The sequence below is a fragment of the Lagopus muta genome, chromosome 5 (genome assembly GCF_023343835.1).
Source record: "Lagopus muta isolate bLagMut1 chromosome 5, bLagMut1 primary, whole genome shotgun sequence".
Lineage (NCBI taxonomy): Eukaryota > Metazoa > Chordata > Aves > Galliformes > Phasianidae > Lagopus > Lagopus muta.
The window spans coordinates 44,401,437-44,428,590 of NC_064437.1; the positions used below are offsets into that span (position 1 = coordinate 44,401,437).

At 35.1% G+C, this 27,154-nt stretch overlaps 1 protein-coding gene across 1 annotated transcript in view; it reads right to left on the minus strand.

Moving 5' to 3' along the window:
- LRMDA (leucine rich melanocyte differentiation associated) overlaps window positions 1-27,154 on the minus strand; it is a 641,727-nt gene that overhangs the window by 262,638 nt on the left and 351,935 nt on the right. The window contains exons 3-5 of the mRNA XM_048945601.1: window positions 26,275-26,401; window positions 16,267-16,406; window positions 5,967-6,093 (exon numbers count right to left, since the gene is read on the minus strand). Of these exons, the coding sequence (XP_048801558.1) occupies window positions 5,967-6,093; window positions 16,267-16,406; window positions 26,275-26,401 (394 nt within the window). The remainder of the gene's footprint in view (window positions 1-5,966; window positions 6,094-16,266; window positions 16,407-26,274; window positions 26,402-27,154) is intronic.

A 27,154-nucleotide genomic window follows, 5' to 3' on the forward strand; every position in this document is an offset into this window, starting at 1 on the left:
TTCATGAAAATCATAAAATTTTTTTGAAGGAAATATTTTATGAAAGTGATACCACCCTTTTCATACTGTATCTTCAATACAATGAGATACTGAAATGTAATCTGCATATTACCCTCCCAAAGAACTAAATACATACCGTTTTTTCAAGAAATATTGCCCTGAGAACAAACAATTGAGAAAAAGTCTTTCCTCCTTTTACCCTAACACACCCATGACCCACCTATCTATTCTTCATTCATGACAGACAGAATTACAGCTGGTTAGGCAAAGAGAATACATTCTTTTACTGTTTCAATAGCTGTGTGCTTTCAGCTTAGTCCTCACATTTTCAACTCATTGTTTTTCTTAAACTTCCCAGACTAAAGCTCTCTCTCTAATCTTGCGATCTGTCATATGCCAAGACACAAAATACAGAAGAAAAGAAAAATCTTTTCCCTTAAAATTTCTTAGCTTGCAGTCTTCAATGCTGTATGCATGGTGCTTACTCTTCAAACTCTTCCTAACTAAAATTTTCATCTTCAACTTTACTATCATAATTTTCTTCTACTCTCCTTTGGATATTGACCTCTGCTTTTATCTCCTTTCACTACTTTTTCCAAGCTGGCTTTCTGAGCACTTTAACATTGTTGTCCTTATAAGCACTTGGAAGACAACTTTTTATCTGCTGGCCTTAGAAGACAGTTGCAGGTCCCATTACTAATTCCAGAGGTAAAAGTTCTCCCACGTGATGTGCAAATTCAAAGACAGACTAAATTTATCATTAAGCTTCTGAAGAACAGAAGGACAACATATTACCTAGCAAGCACTACTCTGATCTGCTGCCGATCACACACAAAGACAGAAAGATCTATTTCTCCTACAGCCCTCCTTCCTATGTACATTTAATTTGATGTGCAACAGTAGGAAAAGGTGCTACTACATATCACTCATTACTGAATCGTTTTATCCATAGACTTCACATCAGGCAAGATTCAATCCACTGTTACCCCACTTATTGCCCAGTAAGCTCCTGTACTGTAAGTGAATGTTCGTAAGTCCACATACATTTCTCTTCAACCTCATAGGTATCTCCTACAGACCTTCATCAGTCATTTGAAGAAATACCAGCTTTCCGTTTATTAGTCTAATATATAACTTTGCAGTTACACTCTTAAACCACTTAATCAGACTGTGCACAGTTGGAATTAGATTTCCCATTTCTTAAAATCTCATATCATAATTTTCCCTATAAGCGCCATGAGATCTCACAAAGTATGTTTTCTCTCAGCTATCATATCCATATTTTGAGAACTCGTTTTTTGTTACTGTAAAAATTGAGGATAGTTTTACTGACTGTAAAAAGTCTTCTGAACAGAGTATTCTTGCATTTATGAATAGGACTGTTCAAATTCTGTCTCTGGACTCACGGTGTTAAGTTCTGAGTTCACATACATTTGGCAAACAGACAACTATTATGGACAGTTCCTTAAAATGCTTACGCTTTCCAAGTGCAAAATGGACAGCTCAGCATGTCAAAGAATAGCATCACAGTTACAGTGTCTTGAAGTCAATATTACTGCATCATAGTCTACCTTGGAATCTTAAATTCATGGTTTTCTTCTTTTTTACTACATGAAACTTTGACATAATGGACCATAAGGAGGTCTATTTTGTAGAAGCTATCTCAAAGAGGTACCTTACTATCTAGCAATTCACTGACAAAATGGGTCTTTACACTTTAAAAGTCCTTGGTTCTACATCAGCTTCAAATGCTTTAAGCACATAAGCCATGATTTCTACACAGTGATGGTAGGAGAATAAGAACTATGAGCTGACAAAGTCTTATCTGTCACCTTTTATTTAGTCTTTAAACGTAGCCCCCATTTTCTTAATTCAGATAGAGGTAAATAGCAGTCCATGAGACATGTTAGTAAAAAGGCCTGGTGTACATCTTAGGAAGAGACAGGATATATATTTAAGAAAATTATGACTTTTTAAAATAGTTATGGACAAAAATCCCTGGAGCCCCTCTACAATTATCTGATTGTAATGGAATTTTTTTAAAAGCATCAGTCACTTTTATATTATAGAACTTCCTATGATCTTAAACAAAAGAAAACTGACAAACTAAAACCAGAACTATAGATTTTAGATTTCCTTAGTTCTTTAGCTGCACCATTAAATATTTAGTCTAACTATCATAATAAAACAAACATTCTCTATCCTCCAGATCACAGCATGAGCAAGAATCACATACTGTTAACGACACAAAAAACAGATATTAGACTTATCTTCTACTTAAAGGTCTTCATTTCATTCCTTGGAAAAAAGGAAGTACAAATGATTATAATTTGTGAAGAAAATAATACATCCGAGAGGAAAAAAAAAAAAATCAAAATACTTTTGTTGTACAGAATTTCCTTTATATTCACTGGACAAGATGTTCCTGGTAAAGATGCTATAAAACAAAACAATTTGGAAGTATACCCACATATGATTTGGTCCTATGAACTTCAAGACTGCTATATCTGACCAAATATACACTGGTTGCTTTTGCCACTATAACTGACAAAAATCTTAACCTTGAAAATACAGTTTAAAAAAAAAAAAAAAAAAAAAAAAAAGCTGTTGGGCAGAGGGATTGCAAAATACAGGGAAATATACACATTTTTTAAAAGCAAGTACTCTTACTCAGTACTAAGCAACAAATTTAAAGAGAACTAAAACAGTATGTAAGCACAGAAACACATTTTATATATAATGAATATACCCACATTTTATCATCTAGATTAAATGATCACGGATACAGACCTTTAAAAAAATGAAATTATGATCCCTTTGATACTTCATCACTTCATTTTGTTTATATATATCATATACAATATAAACATATGGCATCTTAAAATGGATTTTCAAATGATATTCTGTTTCATGTCTTAATTTTTGAGATTAAACATTTGGAAGCACAATTCACATACAACCTATGAACTAAGGGAGAGTACAGTTTTAAATAATTATGTCAAAGAAATGACAACTGTACTCATAAGAGCAGGATGAATAATTAGAAAGCTGGGACATAATTAAGCAATTTTGACTGTCGTATTCTTAAGCTGTCATTCTGATGTGAAGAGCTGTCAAGCCCAGAAACACACTTCACACTGGACAGGCATCTTCCACTCTGATCTACACTTATGTCAGTGAAATGGGGTCATGGTCTGGTCATTAAATATAGCTACCTCATCTGGCTCAATGCCTCTTCTCCAGCTAGGCTTACCAAATCTTTATTAAAATCAGACATGATACTATGTTCAATATTTTGACAAAAGAAAACACAAGCATCACAGAAAAATGAAGTTTAGCTCACTTACATAAAGAGATGGAACCGTGCATTGTAATATTAAACTGTTTTCTAATAAATGACTGCATCTTTCATTATGACTGCACCATAAGAGCCATATCACAAACAGATGCATTTTAAACAAAGGATGAAAAGAAGCAAAGTGAAAGAATAGTGTTCTGTTACAAATATGAAAAAAAAGAGGGAAAAATGAAACTCTAAAAATTTGTACAAAATACAAATATTTATGAGTGATGACTGGTGATTGCCACATACTTTTGCATTTCAGCAAAAGCGAGTCGGAAATTTCTTGTTTTTATTCTCATTTTGTATATTTTTTTCTTCATGGGGTATTTTGCACTCTCACGTTTTTTGCGTCAAGAGTAAGATGTAAACAACTCCCCAGATTGCAGCCTCTTTAGATCATCAGTGTGCTTTTTATGCTGAATAAGCCATACCATCTCCTGCTTACCACAATGGAAAGAGGGACTTAGATTTAGTTTAGCTTTCTTTTTTTTTTTTTTTTTTTTTTCCTCTAGAAAAAGTAAGTCTGATTGGTTCACTGTTGATATTACACTATTTCATATTACACTATTACATATTTCCATGCGGCATCCACTAATAACAAACGCTAATGATTCTAACTCCACTCCTGGCAAACACAGTCTGACATGGTAGATACTAACTTAGGAAGACAGAAAAAGATCTACGGAGGAAGCTTGTTAACAGCTGGCTCTTGCATCACTAGGTCAACACCTTATGCAGTTTGTTTCTGAAGACCAATGCAGAGTCTGCTGCAGTGTACTATCCTCTAGCTAGTTTCAGAAAGCTTGGGATATATTACCAGTATCTGTCCGCTAAATTAGGCTGAAGCCGGTCAAAATTCTCAACAATTACATAACAGAGGGATCAATGACCATGCTGATACACCAGATTAATTTCATAAGGAAACCTGAAGGCTGGAGAACAAAAATCATTATATATCCAATAGATAGCATATGATGGAAGTTGAAAGCACAGTTATTGTGCACATCATCTTTGCAACACAGGTGAATGCTGCTTCTCATTGTCTTTGAGTATAGCTATAAGCAACTGCATGCATACATATCAACATTTGAAAATATCTTTGCACAAAGGAAACTTTCAGTGTTCTCACAGAGTTTGCACACAGACATAAAGCATGAATATCCTAGGAAACGAGCATGAATTCAAAACAATTTTTAGATGTTTATAATATCTCAGATTGGGTTCTGCACCCAATTTAAATTTTGTTTCAAATTAGCCACTTCTGTAACATGTGTATAATTTCATATGATGAGGATAATTTGGTAGTGCCTTAAAAAGCATTATTTCATGTAATGAAAAGCATTTACAGTGATTTTACCATCAGCAATTTGTACCAAACCATTTATAAAGAAGGGGGGAAAAAATTTAATGAAACAACAATAACAATAAATTTGTGTCTTTGACAAGTTTGATGAAATAAATGTAGGTTTAATCACGACAGTGGGCAAATAATTCAAAACTACACAAAGGATTCATAAAAGTGCTATCCCTACTTTTGTGAGGTAATTTACTCTCAGCTGCTGACTTGGAAAGAGGTTTCATCCAGAAAAGGTCTTATACTATTGAACTGGTTAAAATTTAAACAGCAGACTCTTGAGTGAAAAATCTAATTGGCAATAAAGTTAAGAGAGTACTACATCTGATATAAAATAGGGATGGAAGAATTATAAAAGCACACAGCATACACATGCCATACTTAATACATTTCAACTCTTGCATTTTGCCAGATTCAGTAAAGATGGTTTGCTCTGAAGAAGATATCCACAACAGCTTAAACATGCATTATTTCCTTTAGCACACATATGATAGCTGAAGTAACTGAAGACAGAAATAAAGAATGCTCAAAACCTATGCTTGTATCTGAAGTATTAGCATTCTAATAGTTACCTACGGATCAATCTGAATTGATTTATTATGCACAGCAATTTTACTTGTGATAATGTATTTATCTAGTGACAGTATTATGCTACTGAACAGTGCGTTTCCACAAATACTATGTTATTATTCAGCATTACTGGAAATCTGCAATAAATTACTAATGGTACAAAACAGTACACAGACAACAGGTAGACCAAAAACTTGAGTGAAGTTTTAAGAAAGATCTACAGCACTGCAACACTCAAACTCAGTGTTGTTATCTTGTATTGATCAACAAAAGCAAAAAGAGCTAAAGTGGAGAAATCACATTTACATTATTTGCCTCAGCAGTATGCACTGAGTTTATGAAGTGGTATCAAAAGCTCAGATTACTTAAACTTTTTCTGATGTTGTCAGTGCTTATTAGCAGGACACCACATTAAGAAATATCATAGAAAATTAGAATCATCTGTTCCACTAACGGCTAATAAACACTGTAGGTGTGAGCCCTGCAACAGACATTTGTGCATAACACAGATGGCAGGGAAAAACTTGTCATAAAAACTGCATTCTTTTACAATAGCATATCATATCATTTTTACATATATTTAGACAAGACAAAAAAAAAACATTCTTTTAAGCTCAGTGACACATATTGGATTTTGGAGCTGTATTAAAACAGTATTAATGAATAATATATTGTCTCCTTTTTCTTTTGCTTTCCTACCTTAGCATCCTTGGGTTTAACCACTTTCATGAATGCACCTCTAACCAGAGCTTCCTCTCTCTCCTTCCTGGTTACTTGCCGAGTATCAAGAAATTTCAGGTTTTTCAATTTGTGCAGAACAAAGTACCTGGCAGATAGTAACAAGCATAGAGTTAAAATTCAGTAATAAACAAAGATATACTCACAAATTAAATTATTGCAACAGCAATAAATAGCAAAGAGTCTTTATTTCTTCTCTCTGTCCTCTCTCATGCCCTTTCCATGGAATGTAACATGTGAAAAGTTACTATACTTTGTCTGAAATTAAACTTTTTATAGGTTGCCCATAACAATTTAATAACATGTAGATCAAATAGGTCAGAATATTGTCACCTTGTACATGTATATAATCTAAAGATATTACTGAGGTATGAGGCATAGTCAGGAATAATATAAATTGGAAATTATTTTTAGATTGCTGGTTTAAACTTCTGAGTAATTTTAAGAATTCCATTCCATGTTGCAGGGAAAAAACTGATCTGAGGCACCAGAGTTTCCAGCAAACAACCATTTGCAAACACTTCTTCACATTTATATTACATTTTCCTAAAAACTAAATTATCAGCAACATCAGAGTCTCATGTGAATAGTAAATCAGGGGGAAATGTGATTTTTCTTCTTCCATACATTCTGAAATACACTCCTTCGTCTTGACAGGAGTGTGTGTCAGCGTTCTCTTAGCATCAAACAAAAATTTGTCAAAAGAAGACGTGGAGAGTTTTTCCAAGAGTCTACTCTCCAGAACTAAGTTTTGCCACATTTGGAAGCAGAATTTCAATTTGGTCCTGCCAGGAAACAAGGTGATCATAAGGCAAGGACTGAATGTGGAAGCACTCAGGGAGAGACCATTTTTCAAAAAATATTCTCACAATTCAAAGTTTCCATTAGTATTCATCAGTATCCTATATATCCTTTTTACTCAAAGAGCAGCAAAATTTTAGTTGCAAAAAGTACCATCAATTCCTTGTATGGAGAGGCAGAGAACACAGTAGATCAGAAACAAAGTAAGACACATGACTATAGCAAATCAAAATACCAAACCACCTCACATACATGTTATTTACATTTAGTCAATCAAATGTGAAGCAGCCATTGCAAAGTGAGGAAGTGCCCAGCTTCCTGAATGGGGGGTAAAAAAGTGCTTGATAATGTCCCCCATGCCTAGCTGCTTTTCATAAACATCTAGTCAGTCAGAAGGTCTGTGAAAAAAAGAAAGTCATCTGGCAGTGGAAAGAAGAAATTGTAGCAGAAAACCATGCATAAAACAGTATTTTGAAACAGAACTTCTCTAAAAAAGAAATTCTTTTAAAAGGTAAGAGTTATCTTATAATTCCGTCCTCAAGGCCAGATGGGCACTTGAAAAAGACTGTAAGTCTCTCCACCTACAACCAAGGAAAATGTAATACTGTAAAGAAATCATTCAGCCAAATACAACTTTCTTTTAAAGCAATAGCCTCATAAAATTGTTAATGAGTGAACTGAAAATGCTCAGTGCTGAAAAACTCAGACCATTTAAATGAGAATCCTGACTATAGAATCATAGAATAGAATAATAGAGTAATTAAGGTTGAAAAAGATGTTTAAAATCATCTAGTCCAACTTTTCACCTATGTGGGATCTATCTGGCTGACCGGGAATGCTTATAGATGGTGGAAACCATCTCTGCCAATTCTCTCAGCCATCTGGCTCCACGGACTTGTGACAGTCTAGATGGAGTAGGTTTCCAACATCCTCCATCCGGATCATGGGGGGTTTATTCTGCTCCCCATCCCAGACTTTCAGTTCAGGAGATAGATTACCCTGAGGATAGCTGGTCTGACTATCAAAAATAGATGTAAAGAAAGCATGGAGACTTCAGCCTTCTTTTTGTTCTCAGTGATCATACTTCTCCACATCTAGGAAAGGATAGAGGTTCTCCTCAGCCCTCCTCTTACTATTAACATATTTATTAACGAAATTTTTGTTGTTTTTTACTAAGTTGCCAGGACGAGTTTACGCTTTTGCCTTTCTAATATTCTGCCCGCATATCCTAGCAACTTCTCTGTACTCTCTCTGAGTTGCCCATTCTTCCTTAGGAGGTAAGCTCTTTCTCTCACAGAGTCTCAGCAAAAGTTCTCTGTTCATCCATGCTGGACTTCTTCCCCTCCAGCTCACCTTACAACACATGGGGACAGTTCCTCCTGCACCTTTAAGACTTCCTTCTCAAGGAACATCCAGCCTTCCTGGACCTCCTTAACTTTCAGGGCAGACTCCCAAGGGATTCTTCCAGTGCCTGAATAGTTCAAAGTGGGGCCTCCAGAGTTCCTTGGCTGCACTTCCACTGACCTCCCTCCTGACTTCACCAAGAACAGAGAGTGGTCGCTCTACTTAAGACACATGATAGTGTAAGAAGAATATGGAGGAGAATCACCTTGAAAACACATCATGTTCTGAGGCCATTTCTTAAGCAATACTACTGATCAGTAGAGACAGGCACATTCACATTCTCCTCCCAGCTCTCCTGCCTGCCCTTCCAGTCCTCTCTGGCATTTTGCTAGCCCTTATCTTTCAGTAGAGGAAAATCTACCCATCTTGTGTTACTGGCAGAAAAGCTCTGATGACAACAGATTCTTTGAGATGAAGACATGTACAGAAGGAAACAATATGTCAGGATGGAAGAAGAGTGAAGCTAAAAACGAATAAAGACACCCACTAAGTGTAGGGTGAGAAAAGATGAATATTCAGGTGAAGAAAACATCAGTATTGGAAAATCAGCAAATGTTTAATGATGGAATGAAATATGCCACTGAAAAGCAGGCTGTAACAAAAATGACAACAGACTAAGACAGCACTGTCATCTTTGCTGACTTTGGATCACAGCCCTAATGTCAGTCTCTCAATCATTTTAAAAGAGCTTAAAATTATAATAGCATTCCTCGATACAAATGTATTTCTGTATTTTTAAGTGCATCCTGACTGCATTTCAAAAACAGAATTAGCACCAGTACTTGCTAATTCCAAAAACAACACAAAAAAACCCACCCACATAAACTAAGCAACAAACTACATGACAAGCCAGAGTTGTTTGTTTGTTTTTTTTTAATTTAAATTTAGTACAAATATTAAAGGACAATATTGAGGTTAAGTCATTTATACTGAGAGTAAAACAAAGATATGTCAGTGACTGATCCTTTTTAAAATTGATTTGAAACACAATTCTACTTATTCAGATTTCTCTTACTAAATAAGGCATAAAAGTAATCTGAATTATGTGGAAAGGTTAGGGCAGGTTTTCCTTCAATGGCTGAAGAAAATTGTTGGATTTCTTGGTTATATTTTAGCTAGAAATATGAAGATGTAGTTTAATCTAAATGCAACAAAAGTTTGCCATAAAAGTAGAGAAAAGGATTACCAAATTCCTGGAATGAACACTTTACAATATCAATTCAACCCTTGTAAATTTAATCCAGGGTTATTTGTTGCACAAAATCTCTTTACTGTGATGTATGACTTAGTTACTAAGGTTATCACAGCAGTATCCTAAAGTTGCATAGTACATAAAACATTTCAGTTAACAATGCAGGGAGGTTAACTCCCACAGATAACCTACTATCAGAGGGTTAGACCAGATGACATGCCTCTGTCAGCTTTCAGGAGCTATTGATGGTTCAATCAGTCTGTTTTGAAGGTAAAGTACAACAAAAGGGCACTAAACTTATTCAAACTGTCAACAGGGACTATCTGGAATGTTGCTTGCAGGTAAGTAATTTTGGGTGTTTTAAGAGTATTATCAAACACTGATGGCTGCAGAAAAAGACAGCTACTAATAACACAGAATGCAGCCATCATAAAATACTTTATGGCATGTACTAGGATCCATAAATTTCATGACACATTGCACCTGTTTTGGACTGTAAAATCACTAGTTAAGAGAATGCTGTTTAATGAGGAAAGATCCATCTACTTTTTATATTCTAAGTTCAGGAAGATTTATTTTAGATTAGAGATTGACAGGCAGCATTTCCCCTCACCTCCATTCTTTTTTAGATCACTTTGAAACATAGCATTGCTCCATGTGCTCTGAGACTACTGTTATTGCGCTTAACATATTTGCAGTGGTATGAAAGAAAGTAATCATCTTCGGTGATGAGGATAAAGATGAGCACTGGAGAGAAGGTGCTTAGATATCCATCTGTCACTGCCTATAAACTGATGTTCTGGTTCACAGCAGATTAAGAAAATGAACTATATAAGAAAAGTTGCATCTTCATTTGTCCAGAATCATCACCCCACACCATAACCTGTGTCAAGAGTTCTGTGAAAATAAATTAACAATAGATACCTATCATACAGAAATGGGAACACTCAGGGATAGGAAAAAAATATATATAACATTTCATGTTTTTCAGTCTTAGTTAAGTGAAAATGACAGTGAAGATTAACAATTAATTTGCCAATTTTGTAAGTGTTGCATGTGATCAGTATTATTTTTGATAACTTTTATACAGGCTTGTCAAGATTTAGGAGAAGAGGGATAAAATTCAGGGAGCATTTGCAAAGGGATACTGTGAGTTTGGGATACAGCTGCTATTGACATTTGCAAAAGCTCAGTGGGGCAAAACCTTTCTTCTTCCAAACACAATGGAATTCAGAAAGGAACGTGAAAAAAGAACTTTCAGATTAATTATTGCTATTTATTAGCACACAAGTATCCAATAATTCCAGGAAATTCCTATGCTGTGAACACCATAATAAGAAAAATCATATAACATCACAGCATCAAAAGGCCTAGATTCATTTATTACTTTCCCAGGCAAAAGCAAACAAGTTACAGAATATGGCTGGTCTCCTGATGCTGAAAGATACTGGCACTGCCCGTAACCCACACTACAAGAAAATCTTTAAAGTGGCAATAAGGTACTTTGGAAAGAAATGCTATATTTTCTCCTACTATTATAGGAAAAGAACAGAAATTTTGGATATGTTATAGTTTTAGATAAAATAAACCGTTCCTTTGAGCTTCAGTGGATGACTTTGATAAGAATTAGAATTTGTCTAGCCCTTCATTTTGCACTTGTATTAATGAAATTTGGAATAAAAAGGGAACTATATGCTTTAAGTTTAAAACTCAGAACTAATCTAGAACTGAAAAAGTATAGAAGCATTTGCCCAGAAGAATGCAGAAATGTCTAGCTCTATTGGTATCATAACTAACATCTAATGAACCATACAATACTTGTGTTACTGCATTCCTTCTTATTGATGATTGTAGAATTTGAAAATAATGTATCTATTTCCAACTTTGAAGAGCTGATTATGCTCTCAGTTACACTCTTGTAAATTAGCAATAATAAATAACCTAAAGAGGCAAAGCTGCATCAGCATTCAAATGGGGAGAGGTAAGATTATGAACAAACAAGTTCAGGAAACAACCAGATTTATCAGTAACTCTTTTTTGTGCACCACCAAAAAAAAAAGCAACAACAAAAGAAAGTTTCAAAACCTACACCAGGCAGAACATAACATTGTTGGCTGCAGAATTTCCGTCTGTGACAAAATGTCTCCCAGCACAGAGTTAAGGAAGCCAGATCATGATGCCTATCTGTGCAACCTGGTCTAGGAAGCCTATTTTGGCAGCAGGTTGGACTAGATGATCTCTAGAGCTCCCTTCCAGCCCCTACAAATTCTGTGATTCTGTGACATTAAACCAAGATCTTCCAGAACAGTGAGCACGATGCTACAGGATCACCGCCTCAATACAAACTTAGCACTACCTGATGACAGTCATGTAGTCCTCCACATATTATAATCTTCTCTGCTCTACTTCAGTACAGGAATCTCTATGAATTAGAACATTCTATCCATATACACATAACAACCATGGTTATATTTTGACTTACTGTGTTAGCATGGACAAATTGGAGCATTCTGGACATCAATTTACCTATCTGATAAAAACAAATTATAGTAGCTTTTGCTCCCAAGTCTTTAGAATGGCTAGCCTCACATGGAAGCTATTTGATATCTGTTAAATACAGTTTTCTTCCAAGTACTGTAGAAATTATAATGTCTTGTGTAACTAGTGAAGTAGCATAGATTCATAAATTATACAGACAGAAGGAAATCCCCTAAACATACCAGGAAGTGCATAAAATATGCATCACAATGCTACAAATTGAAATTTCTCCTTCCAAGAGGGAGCAGCATTACTAAGTTCATTGATAGTTGAACTGACACATGAAGAGTCCTATCTCTTCTTGAAAATGTATTTTTATTACCATTAAAAATTTTTGAAAAGATTATTTAAAAGCAATGAGAAGGTTACAAATGCACTATGTATATTTATAAATGTCAAGGAAGCTGAAAAGTCTATAAGATGTCCTAGCATTTCACCGAATCAAACCTTTGGGAGAGGAATAGCTGAATTAGCTTGAAAAGGTATCCATTCAAAATGCTTGTTCTTCCTTTCTTACTGGTATATCTTAAGAGAACTTCATAAGGTTATCATCATTTGCTCCCCTTGCCAAAGATAGCATATCTCATATAGGCACTTTTAAGCTAATTTAAAATAAACTCAGGCATTTGTTTCCCCTTGCCCTTGTTTCCATGTCAACAGCACTTAATGAATGCATCATTCCAGGAAATGTCAATAAGGAACAAAGAATGAACAAGCACTGAAAACTTCACACATGGTATACATCCTTCACAATCATATCACTTTAATGAAAATAGGTGAGGTCACCTGCAGCATTAGCAAATGCTTTGTAATACATTCTGACCCAGATGATTTTTCACAGTTCAGTAACACCCTGTTTGAAGTTTTCACAGCAAACAATACACCCACAGGACTGACCAAGTGCGGGTACAAGAGAAGCAACCAGCAATTACTGTGTTGACTTCTGTTACTTTGATCTCCAGGTCATGACCTGTGCTTTCACCCAATCTTCAAAGTAGAGATTGTAGAATAGGTTATTTTAGAACATGTACTGTTTCATAAGTGGTTTTTCTGCGTATTTGTTGCTTCCCGTTTAAGGCAAAAGATTTTCAGTCTTTCCTATTGCCACTGTATTTTCTGATTCTAATTCCAGCAGTGAGGAGAAATTCTGAAATTTTCTTTTACTCTCAACCCCAAGATAAACTTTCACAAAATATCATCTCTCAAAACTGGAAAGCTTAAAAAAATACAAATAAAATTAAAAAAAAAATAGGAGTCTTAGCACAATATTTTCTTACAGAAATAAATTAAAGCACTTTTATAATAGTGGAAAAACAAACAAACAAACAACCACCCAATACTTTTAAAAAAACACCAAACAAGTTTGGTTATAAAAATATCACTGAATGAAGCTTTTCATTTTCTTTCCTTCTCCAAGAAAAATTTCATTAACAAACAGAAATGTCATCAATTTATTCTCCTACACATTTGAAGGTAAGGAAAAATAACAGGGCATGGAAAACAAAACAAAACATTTTACTGTTTCTATTATTTTTCCCAAAAAATAACCTACTCAAATGTTTCTGAGAAAAAAAGCAATCGTTTTGAAAGAAAGTCACAGTGTTTTTGGATAAAACCTATTTGCAATGAAAAAACAAAACAAAACAAAAGACAAGCTATAGCACTGAACTGCTCATTGAAATGGTGAATTACTTGATGATCCAGATCTTTAGACCTCAATAAAAAAAAAAAAACATAGTTACATATACTCCTTTTATTTCTGCTGTGAATTTATTTGTAAATTAATGAAGTTTTAAAAACTTAATTTTGCATAATTTTTTTACAGTTGAAATTTTTTAGGTTTTATAGGACTTTTTAGTTTGCTGGAATGTGAAGATTAAGTAAAGCTTTGATTTCCAGCACCTTTCTTATTCTGGTTGAGGAATTAAACAGCCTGAACTCTAATTGAACTCAGTAGGAATGAAATTAAAGCTCAATGAAAAATGAAGCTGTGGTTCCAGTGGTCACTGCAAAAAAGAGTCAAAGTATTTAATAAAATGTTTATTTCATTGAGGTTCACAGAAATACACTGTTTTGATGTTTTCAATGTGACAAAATTTCTCTAAAAGCTTAAAAAAAAAGTTACTTCAGAACCTAAAAAAAATGCCTAAGCTAACCATTACAATTATTTGCTTTTAAGATTAGTAGCAATACATCTATTCTGTAGAGTTAAAGTTGTATATTTTTGGAAAGAAAGAAAATGTCTAAATTTCTGCAGAACACGTATTAAAAACTGAATAACTAGTAGACTTCTTTTAATCAGTTTCATCATTATTCTTTATGTAAATATACTGCTGTAAAGACAATTTATATATATATGCACACCCACATTATATGCATACAGAATGAGTATTTATACATGTGCGTACACACATACCTAAACATTTTTGTTTGTTTGCCTTTGAATGTAATGCTGTCTTGCAAATACAAGTTATATAATGTAACAAAATCATGGAAAATTTTCAGGAAGCTTAAATTACAGCAGCAGAACCATAAATCATTCAACAAATTGGAAGTCCATTTGTCTTTCTTGAACAAGCTTTAATTAACACAGTTTACATGGAAAAAATACCCAAGTTTTTGAAAAGTTGAGAGGAAAGAAAATGGAGGCAATGTTGCGGTTTCCAGCAGATGCATAAATGCAATCATTTCACACTTTTGACATGGTGGTTTGCCATGATGTGACCTACAACTACCTTGACCTCCCTGAAATCAACATTTTGCATTGAAATGAAACAAGAGACACGCTTGTTTTGATGTATGGCTGCATGACATTTTATAAATATTACATCACATAACCACAGAGGATGTCAATCAATAAAGAATTTTTTCAGACAGCACTAAATGAACCATAGGTTCTTGCCTCTGAATGGCTCCTTTAAGGTACTATTTTTGCTTAAATGATTAATAGGAGACATTGTCAGAAAACATACTTAAAGTGAAAAACAGTAAACTGAAGAAATATCATTCATTTTTAAGCAATTCTCCACTGCAAATGTCACATAAATTTATACAGAGACAGCATTGTTAGACTCCTGTAAGCTGGATAGTAGACATATCTTCCACATAAATGCAAAAGCAATGGGAAAATATTTTATTAAATTTTAGCTGCTCTACTTGTTGAAAACTAAAATACTCTAGATATGTTAGATTCAAAAGTAGACTTGTTAGGAGGTAAAAATCTTTAGATTAACGATAACCAAGAAATCCTTTTCAAAAATGTGGAACAAAGTAAACAAATGTATCTGCACCCAGAAAAGTTCTGCTGCTGTTTTAATCTACAGTATTTATGAGCAACAATCTGCTGTATCCAATTCATGCAACTTCCTAATAAATCCACTTTTGGTCTCCTCCACTTTGTGCTGTTTTCATACTAGCTCCTACAGAATACTTTGGATTACATGAAGATATTTTCAGGAGTTTTGTAACTCTGAATATTCCAAGTTATCTGCTAACAAGAAGTGAGTTCGGTCTCTAAGGTCGTCAGCACACTGACCAGTACCGCTTGGCTGCAACTTGCCTCACAGAGAGCCGTTTTCAGCTCAAGTGCAAGTACACAGAGACTTGAAGCTTGAACCAGATGTGAACAAGAAGAAATTATTTGTAATAATAATAATCAATGTCTTACTTGACTAACAATTACAGCTATGAAAAGTTGTCACTTCAGCAGAAATTCCGTAAGCTTTGGACCTATACTCACAACCACTTTATGTGCAATCTAGCTCATTAAAATTACATTATAGAAATGGCTTGCCTATTTGATTTGATTCTAAAAACCAACAGTTCTCAGTAAAGAACCACAATACAGTAGTCCTTTCTTCTGTGTTCTTTAATTGTGTCTTGATACCTCTAATAGAATAAATGCCTCACCATAATCAGACATTTACAGGAGACAATGAGACTGGCTTAGTACAGCGACTTTTTTTATTATTTTTTATTCTTAGCTGTTACCACTAGTATATATAACTGTTGCCTTACCTTGGCCTTAAAGAAGGAGGGGACATAGGCAAATACATATGAGCATCCTCATTCAGGAAAGCCTGTGTAAACCTGCTCAGCTAAATCTGAACATCACTGAAATAGGTCCCAAAATATTTTCTAAGAGGGATCGCACTGAAATTGGGTTACTCAAATTCATAGGCGTTTCATGGCAGAACATGGCACGCTGTCTTCAGAAGAGAGAGAGTAAATGGTTTGTTCAGGACTATGAGTTGGATTTAGTTCAGTATTTCTTCAGTATTAAAAACAAAGCTGACATACTTTATATATATAATTGAAGACACTAACCTGTACCTCTGGTAGTCATCTTCATCCTTTTCTTTGCAGACCAATTCATTTGGGCAGGCCACATTTCCAAGCAAACTGAGATACTGCAGTGAGGGCACAACTTCAGCCAAATGATCCAAAAGGCTTTCTAATTCTGTTATGTGTCAAAGGTTGTGTGTTAAGGATTCGATGACATGTCTGAGGAAAAGCATTTAGAGTTGCATCACTGCTGATTTAAACATACATTTCAATAACTGACAATCAAATTTAGTATGGCATTCGGGGAAATGTCACATTAATTGTTCCAAGGGCAAACAGGGATAAACTTTAGTCAGTTTGTTGGCATGGAATGAAATAATTTGGCTGTTTTGTCAGTCTTTTCTTTCCTAGGTGGTTCACTACAGAACATTAAAACTTTGACAAAATGATGGATGCTGTGTGGTAAAATGGCTAGCAATTGCTATTGCCATGAAACTTTTCCAGCATGGAAACAAACAGTTTCACAGAACATTCATCACTAATATATTCAGTCCACTGGAAAACGAGGGGTTTTTTTTGTTTTTTTTTGTTTTTTTAAGTCAAACCACAACAATCCACTTTTACTCTCAGAATATAAATACTTTTAGTGCCATGGCAATACATTTTTAATTACTCAATTAGTACATGCAAATAAATGATTCTATAAAAGCAACTTAAAGAATTCAATATGTATTTTATACGTGAAGTTTTGAAGTCCATAAAGCATATCTTTAATTAAAATAGCCTTATACTTTGTGTTATGAGACATTTCAACTTAAGTGTGTTCCTTGGAACATAACATTGTAAAATGTATTAAAACAAACAAACAAGCAGAAATTAATCTTTCAACCACTGCAATATTGGACATCACTGCTTAGGTTTAAGCATAACAATATTCAACTATACTGAAATATACTGATTGAACAACTACAGTAAATTTTTATTGAAGTGCAGTCTCAGAGAATCACACTACACCCTGTTGTTTGGTTCAATTTACATGCAAAACTTGAAATTCTAAAAAAAAGAGGCCATATGTACGTGTGTATGTAGTTTTTGGTGCTTAAAACCTGACTGGTTTAGACAATAGTAGTAATTATTCAAAACCATTAAGGTTATTTCACTGTTCTGTTTTTATCTACTCCTGCTGTTACAGACCACAACTATTATTTTAAATCCTCAGTTCACTTGTGTTGCTATTATTTATACTTGATTTATGTGTTTCTGTTATCTTTGTTATTTTTAGGTGATGGAATTTACTTTATTTCTTCACCTCAATATCTTAAGGGCAACAGAAGCAATACAGAATGAAAAGAGCAGCTTCACTGTTAAAAACATTGTCTTCTTTTTGTTCTGAAATTTCATTTTATTTCCAAACATAAGATCATGTCGACAATTATTAATTTTAGCATATTAAAAAACAGCAGTTATACTCAAAGCTAATGTTCTCTACCAAAATATCTGAGAAAATTGCACTTAAATATTTTGCATGAGTGAGAAAAATTCAAGTTTTGAATTAGATATGTGACTATGGAATGCTACAGCCATCAAATCATTAACTAGACCGTAAGAAAAACTGAATCACGAAGCATCACATAATATATAATATGTGGCATCTTAGCCACAATAAAGACAAAATTCTCATCTTCATTTCTAGACCTCTAGACCACACATAAACATTTAAAACAAATTATTTTCATGACTTTTTCGGCAAGGACACAAATTTGATGGGAAGGCCATGGAATTGTAGACTCATTTGCAAGCTGGAAGGTTGGAAGACCTTTAGTGGTCATTTAGCTTAACTCCCCTTCAATGAACAGGGATACCTACAGCTTGATGAGGTTGCTCATGACCCTGTCCAGCCTGACCTTGAGTGTCTCCAAGGATGGGGCACCCACCACCTCTCTGGGCAAACTGTTCCACTGCTTTACCACCTCTACTATAATAAACATTTTTCTTCTAATCAATTCTAAGTCTTCTCTCCTTTAGTCTGAAACTGTTTCCCCTTGTCCTGTCATAACAGACCCTGCTGAAGAGTCTGCCCCCTTCTCTCTTATAGCCCCTCCTTTAGATACTGAAAGGTTGCTATCGGGTCTCCTGGAGCTTTTCCTTCACCAGGCTGAATAGTCCCAGCTTTTTTAGCCTGACCTTGTAGAGGAGGTACTCCATCCCCTGCATCATTTTTGTAGCCCTTCTCTGGATGTGCTCCAACAGGTCCATGTACAGAAGACCCCACATCTGGATGCACTACTCCAGGTGAGGTCTCACCAGCACAGAATAAAGGGGCAGGATTACCTCCCTCGCCCTGGTGGAATGTCACAAACTCTTTTTCTGCACATATTCTACTAATAAGATTTTTTTAAATTTTCTATTAGACTATTAGAGGAGTGCTTGCATCTAGCACTTTCAGCCAGGAGAAACAATTTCTTTCAGGACTGATTAAATTGCACAAAGGTTTCATTAGATAAGTAATTTATTATTACAAAAAGCAGAACAGCAGTTATTTCAATTACAGCAATGACACACAGGGGGTTAGCTGTTGCAAAACTTACATCTTATCTGTCCATTCCCTATTTAAAAAGAAAAAAAAAGAAAATAAACTTTTTTGACTCTTATATGAAGTAAAAATTCAGGATTTTTAGTTGAAATTCTTTTTTTTTTTTTTTTTTTTCTTTTTCTGGGTTAGAATTTTTTCTCCCCAAAGTTTGTGATTATTGATTAAGACAGATGTCTTCTAACTCCCATTTGACCACACAGAGTTAGAGGAAAATATCAAAATACTTTTGGATATTTAATATATGACAACTTAGATTAATACCACAAATCCTAGTCCTACAGAAAGCAAAGGGGAGACATACCATACTCACTAAGGCGCTTGGTTAAATAGTAGTTGATATCCTGCGTCTCAAATACATAAATCTACCTCAAAGATGGAAATTAGTGCCTAGATTCTAATATTTCACATCCAAATCACATTGCTTTTTGGTACAGAAACTCTCTCATAAAAATTCTCTCAAGAAAGCATGACAAGTAGCACACATCAACATCTTACCATGTAGCTGTTGCCCTCCAGACATTTTCTTTCTTATCATTTACTCATTTTCCTCTGTAGAATTAGATAGATACTTAGCACCCTAGCATTATTTTGATTTCAGTTGCAACAGGAGCAGAAACATGAGAAAACCCAAGAATCAGACATAATCACTTGAAACATAGAAGGTCACTAATTCATGTAAAAGATGAAGATTTGCAAACTTGGAACAGCTCCAAAATCACAGAATAATAGGAACACTGGTCCACCAATCAACCTGCAGGTTGTGATAGTCAACTTTTAGTTGCCAGAATAGGACATCATATCACAACTAAAATAATTGCACTGAAGTTCATTAATTAAAACTTCTGTTATGTAGGATTTCAACTCTTTTTCCATCCCCCTTTTTTTTTTAAAAAAAAAAAAGCAAATGAAGGTACAGAATATTTTTCCAAGAAGTTCCGTTTACCTGCCATCACAGTTACTCCTCACAAAGCAGGTAGGAGAAAAAATAAATTAAGCTTTGTTCAAATTTTCATGACTAAGTATTTTTCAGAGATGAGACATAAGTCATAGAGTACTTCTAGTGCAGTATTTAGTTAATTAGAAGGTCATATATTTGTTTTCTTTTAAAAATAGTGGAAGGCCAGCAAAACTATAAAGTGTTTCTAAAACAGTGTTAAATATACAGAGGAAGAAAATCAAAAGCAAGTTGGAAATTTAATTTTCTTTTTCCTGTTCATGATTCACTGTTGCCATCGTGATGCAACCAGAGCCAAAGAACTGCAAAACTCTGTTGTGTAATTGCTAAGGTCAACCTCATCTATATTCTTTCCAAAAATGAAAGCCACAATAAAATCCATGTACAGTGCAAGGGAAATTTTCCTTATTTAAAGATCAGTGACATAAACCCTGAATTCATTTTTCTGAAGGCAGTATCAATGATCACCAAGTAAATACATAGCAGTGATCAAAATATTTATACTGTAGTCTCTATTGTTTGAAAAATGTTCAAAATTGTCTCTGTTAAAATAATTAAAATGTCTTAGCATACCACCTTCATTCAAGTGTTGTCATTACTGGTCTATTAACGCCTTTCTTTCCGAAGAACAATGACCAAAATAAAAATGTGTAAGTTTTTTTTTTTTTGTTTTTCTTCTAAACTTGCCTACCCTTCAGATAACAAGTTAATTCTTAGCAATAATACAGTAATGATCCCCTCCAAAAACACAGCCTGGCCTCCAACAATTAACATAAATCTATTAAATGTATTTTAAATTTCTATCCTCATCAGAAGATTATGATTTCTTGCACTGTTTTCAGTTTTATATTAGGAAAATACTTAAAGAGAACTGGTTCTTCCATATTCCGATGAACTTTTTAAAGCCTCCTAATTATTTTACATGTGTGCACACATACATGCTTATATATTTATAGTAGGAAGCTCACAACAAACATATGCACAAGCACACACAATTGATCATCTTACTTTCTTTTAAAAAAATAAGCTACAGTAGCACCAAAACATTATCAATAGCATTACTTGAAAAACCTAGTTGGCCCAGTTAACCTATAGTTAACCTGCTAAGCAATATAATAAAACTCTAGGTGCAAATTTTATGCAACCAAAAATGTCCTACAAATAAGCACGATCTGTGTTTTTCACTTTCACTGACTTCTACTCAATAACATAGTTTTTGAGGTTTTCCAGAAAGCAAAAAGAGCAAGCCAAATGTTCAAGGCAAATGATGCACCTCCCTTCTCTGGGTAAGAATTAACTTGGTTTGTAACTGTCTAACTGTTATAAGAATTCAACATCATCATCAGGAATGATGCTGAACATTCCCCGTATTCCATACTATTTTCTCTCTTACTCTCTTATTTTTGGTTCATAAAATTGCTTTTTCAGCAGTTTTGCAAAATATGAGCAATGTGACTTGCTGGTCAAACCTCTGGTAACAGAAACAATTTCTGGTAGCAGTTTCTACATTAAATTATTCTATAGAAGTGCATTAAAATGCTGTTCTACATAGACCTGTGCAAACAAACTAACCAATATGAATTTCACATCTCACCACCTGGTTTTCTTTTCCATGAATATAGGTCAAAGTTCGTTAAGGAAACTGCAATTTTTTTCTGTAAACTTTTTTTTACTGCTAGTATATTTTTTTTTAACAGTCACACACTCAAATTAATTGACTTTCTAAGGAAACTAATAACTCTCTCACTCTCAATGCTTTGCAAGTTGTACAGCTATTTTCTTTCAAAAAGCTTGTAGTTTGCCTTGCCAATTTTTTTGCTCAGACAGTTGAGGAAAAGCTATCTGCATTCATGACTTTCTGTGATTAGAGCTTTCAGAAGTTCTTGGAAGCAAAGAGACAAAGCAAAGAGCAATCACTTTTATATTCAAAATATTTATGAAATGTTTACTTAGAGAATATTAGAAATATCACATAAAGTTTTAGCCCACCATACAGAAAGACCAAAAACTGTCATTCAGAAGTCTTTTGACAACCACATGTCATGTAGGTTCTGTAATCAATATGAAACTAAAAGAGCTGGATAGCCCTTCTACCAGAGTCTTAAACAAGCAAGTTACCTGTATTTTTTCAAATTTGTAACATCTTTTGCTTTAATTAACTTTATCACAAATATGTTGCAGCAATTACAAGTGATTCTACAGGCAAATAGCCTTGAAGCAGAAGTTACCAATTCTCCTCTGAATGCAGTATGAAAAGATCTTTGCCACCTGAATGCTTTTCCATTAGAATGTGCTAGGTCTTCATGGTTGGATAACCACAGAAATAGCTTGCATTATGCAAGTCTTCCTCTTCTGCAATAGGATGCCACATACAGTCATTTGTACGCCGCATTCTAGCTTGAGCCCTGTCTGGGCCCTGAAATAGGGTCTTGCTCACTGATTTTAAAACCACCTCGCTCAAGAAAGAAAAGTTGCAACACAAGTGGTAATTAACTAAGTCCATACATCTTATGGTGAGCTTCCCATTTGCTGAATACTGAGGATATTCTGTCTAGTGGAGTAGCATTAGATTTCTTTGCATAACTGGAGTTTCCAGGGAATTCAAATGTCTTTCCGCAAGGCCAGGGTTCCCAGGCAGGAAGTTTTAAGAACATATTTCAATGTCATTAGGTATACAATTAGAGGCATTTAGATAGTACTGTCAATATTAGATTCTAACTATTGATTATCCCCATAGCTGTCACACACTTAGGCTAGATATCTGTGATGTTCCCTTCCAGCTGAACTATTCTATTCTAAGTTGAGAACAAGTCAGAATGCTTCCATTTCCACAAGCAAATTATTTTTCTGGTTCTCTAGAGTGATCCATCAATCCAAAAAACATATATCATGTACTTCAAAGATTTTCTTTTGACACTGTTTCTTCCAGTTGTTCAAGATTCCCAAGAAAATACAAAGATAATTAAAAAAAATGCAGTGGCTCATCATTTTTAGAAGTTCTGACAACTGGAGTCAAATTTGTCCGTTACTGCTCTAGAACAGGAGAATGAATTGCCTGTACTACCTCCTTTTGCAGACATTTAGCATCATACATTCACATTGCTTACTTTTTGGTACATTGTGTAAGAAAAAAGGTGGTCTTGAGGGTGATGAAGAGTGAAAAAAAAAAAAGGCTCAAGACTCAAGTAAATTCAAAACATTTTGCAGAATTCATTGAGGTTTTTGTTTCATCAGGTACTGTAGTTCTCTAGCTACACACTCAAATTTAGCCACATTTGTCAGTGTCACATAGAGAGTTCTCAGGACCAAATGCAGGAATACTGCTGTATTGTTTCAGCTCATATCTTTGTTTAGTGGAGGTTAAGATCTACAGATAATGTCTTTAACGTGTTCACTCAATGTAAACATCAAGTCCTCTGCACTTAACACAATGGGATTTTGGTTACAGATTGGGACTTCTAGGTCTTCAAGCACTTTAGGACAACATAGAAACAAGCACAGGCACAATAATTTATAATCTATGGTTTGGAATTGGGCATTAGGACAAAAACTTTGTGGAGACAGATGATAATCAGAAATACTTACTGGGACATTCTTTAGTTGAGGTACTCAATCCATGCCATGTTCAAATATTCAGAAACCTATCATCCCTAAATCTGAAGCACGGTTAGCATCTTTGCCATAAGCAATGCATTTATCGTTACTACCATTCTGCCTCAGTTCTGCATTTCCCACTTGTAAAGCATTTTGGTTTTTCTCTCAGGCATGATCAATCCGCAGCCCAGCACAGATCACAGTGCAGCCACCCCCTGCTCAGCACCATCATGGAGACTCTTCCCGCCAAATGGCCCCACTCAGTCCTTCAGCACTAACCAAATACTGGTGTGTTATTAACCCCATCTAGACTGAAATCAGGGCATGGGGTGTAATGCAGAGCAAGCTTAAGTTATGGCAAATAAGTTTATAGCTTTTAATACATTGTCTAAACAGTCCTGTGAACACAGATAAATGTGCAGCTGTGCTTTCCATTGTGATTCTGGAATTTGAGAATAGGTTTCAAGATTGATCATTGTGGTTCTTTTTCAACCCAGGCCATTCTATGATTCTTTGGGAAATGACTGTTTACAAGGGTGGATAGTGATAGGACAAAGGGGTATGGTTTTAAACTAAGGCAGGGGAAGTTTAGGTTAGATATTAGGAGGAAGTTTTTCACACAGAGGGTGGTGACACACTAGAATAGGTTGCCCAAGGAGGTTGTGGATGCCCCATCCCTGGAAGCATTCAAGGCCAGGTTGGATGTGGTTCTGGGCAGCCAGGCCTGGTGGTTGGCGACCGTGCACATAGCAGGGGGATTGAAACTAGATGATAATTATGGTCTTTTTCAACCTAGGCCATTCTATGACTCTATGATTGCCCAACAATTTCTTAGTTTATTTGCAACTCTACTTTCAGTTGACATAAACATATTGCTTGTGACTTTTCAAATGGAACTGTATAGACTTGCAATAAAAAAGTGATCATATATCTTTACCAGACTTTTATAAGCTCTCTCTTACCAGAGAGAAATATCCTTCTCTTCACAGTCACACCTTATTCATGTCATCGCTTTTTGGCAGTAGTTACGTTTGTGAACAACTGTTTTCAAGGATGAAGTGCAGAAAGAGCAAAATTTCATCAAAGATCACTGATTAACACCTTGAGAGATCACTGAGAATTGCAACCACTGCCATCGAACAAGCACTTCTGCAACTCCTCTCTTAAATTATTGGCAACATACTACAAAATGTATATACGCTGTTTCTATAACATGGGTAGCTCCATACTCCCAAATTTCCAATTTTATAGTTTTAAGACTGAATTTTAAAAATATCTGGATAGGTCAAACCCTGCTTATCATTGTATCACTGACATTGAGTTTACTGACTTGATTTTAAGTCTGACTGTGAAACCCAACAGAACCTCTTCAAAGATTACTGCTAACTAATTTTTTTTCCCCTGATTTGTTCAACTAATTCTTATTTAATATGCATGTCCTCCTTTTGATAATTGCAAAGTTCTTCCTTGACACTTCCTATCCCACATACATGCATGCACACACTCAGGAATCTTACTGCCAAATTCACACATCCTGCTTTGTAGATGGAAACATGCCGCATCAGACATCCACAGCATCATCAAAAATGTTATTATACATACTTCACCAAAGCATGACCTTTGAACTCAGATTTTACATGTGGCAGCAAGTAATAATACCAAACATTTATTCAAAGTGACCAACAGCGTCCCGGTATTAACCAGAAATTTAGCACTTACCTAGTAAAGTGATGACTCTTATGGTTCATGAGACACTTGACAAATTTCCAGGGCTGAGTATATAAATTGCTCTGGCGACTTTTATTTATTTATAAAGTCAAAAATAAGTGCAGAAATCATAGAACCTGTAGTTATTACTTTGCTCCTCAGTAAGAGGATTTTGCTCCAGTAGGAGGTAAATTGCTCTCTGTTTACACTGTCTGAAACAAAAGCCTGGAGTTGAGCAGCCTTGTCCTCACTCTGCAATTAGAAAGAGAATATTTTCACAGCCTGTGCTCTGTAGGTCTCAGTTGGCCTTTTGGCCAAAATTTGATTGCCCTTCACTGTTGTAAAATCATAAATTACACATCTTCAAATCTCCAGAAGGGTCAAAACATGAGAAATGATTTAATAATCAAGTCCATGTCCAGTCCTTGTAGATAATTAGCTTTTACAGACCATTACATATAAGCCTACCAATTGGGGTCTCTGAATCACCATAGTATTCAGGCAAATGCTGAAATATTTATGCTGAACAAACTTAAGTAGGCATGCACTAACTTCAGACATACAGAGAACTGCCTGATTGGTTGTGAATGGACTTAACCATGCATTGAAATATTTAAATATATGATTTGAGGAGCACTTCATATGAATTATACAGAGCCAGAACACCAAGAATATAGCAACTCGATTTAATGGTTGCAGTTACGAAAATGTGCCTAATACCAACTTCATTTTTGATTGCTTTTTCATTTCTTTTTATATTATTATTATTATTATTATTATTATTATTATTATTATTATTATTATTATTATTATTTACTTTGAAGAGCTACTGAGGTATATAAAAACTTAATATCATTTCATTGCTCCCTCTATTCCACTAGAGGTCAGCCTGCAACAGAACCCCAAGCAAACACAAGAACTGCAGCACACCAGTAGCACTGACATTATTTTCTTTCTCTATTTTATCTATTAAAAAAGATTTCTTCAGAGCCATAACTTAGATCTCTCACTAAAATGGAGCAACAGGAAGATATAATGGTGCATTTCATTTATGAATGACCTATAATAAATTACTATGAAGTATTCCAGGTGCCAAGCGAGAGAATGCTTTGTCTGCACATGAACTATATTTCACGTACTTTAATTTGGCTGACACATAAAACTCATTTGACATTTTGCAGGTATTTCTTTGAAAGGATATTTGGTTCTTGTTGAGCGTTAAGGTGTGGAGGTGGGGTAACCTGGGTAGCAGAAGGTCATTTCCGAGTAGATTGTTGTCCAAGATCAGCTCTTCCAAGTAAGTGAATGTTTTCAGTCCTTCTAGTGACCTGCAAACGACAAAGGCAACAGGAAAAATGATACTCCACTAAATCAGGGAGGCCATTATGAGCTGAAATAAATATTTTAACCTTCCCTTTCAGGAGTGGGAATAGTTTTGGTTTGGGCCTGTCAGAAGAGTGAATGACAAGCATTAGTGGCAAAGGGAGTGCTGGCACTGCAACACATCCTTCACATGCTGGCAGGATGAAGGATGGGGGTCACTTAGTGAGTAGCCAGGATCCAAAACAAAAGGCTTCAGATATGGGGCCTGCAGGATGAATTTGTCAATGTCTTGTGCCTTCAGGCACCCAGCCTCGCCTGACCCTAACCTCCATTCCCAAGATAAATAACTCTGTCACAGTTCACCTTCATTCCCTGGACACAAATTTAAGTTGTCATCCATCATTTCTGCCAAGAAATATCATACCCCACTAACAATAATAAATACAACTTCAAGTATCATTTCTTAGCTGTTACCCTACATGCAATAATAGGAAATGGAAAAAGGTTTTTTTTTCTCCTTTTATTAACCACTTAATTTGCTTCTCCTTGAGTCTCTGCAAACAACGTAAAATGTTCTCTACAAAATAAAATGCAGAATTACTCCAGACAGAAAAGGCATTTACTTTCTTCTTGGAACTTTCTGTCCCACTATCAAGCCACAGGTCAGACTGCAGAAAGCAGCTTTAAAAAGGAGCATTTCACAACATGGAAGTGAGATGATGGATTGTAAATAAACAGGATTCTGGAGGTATTCATTC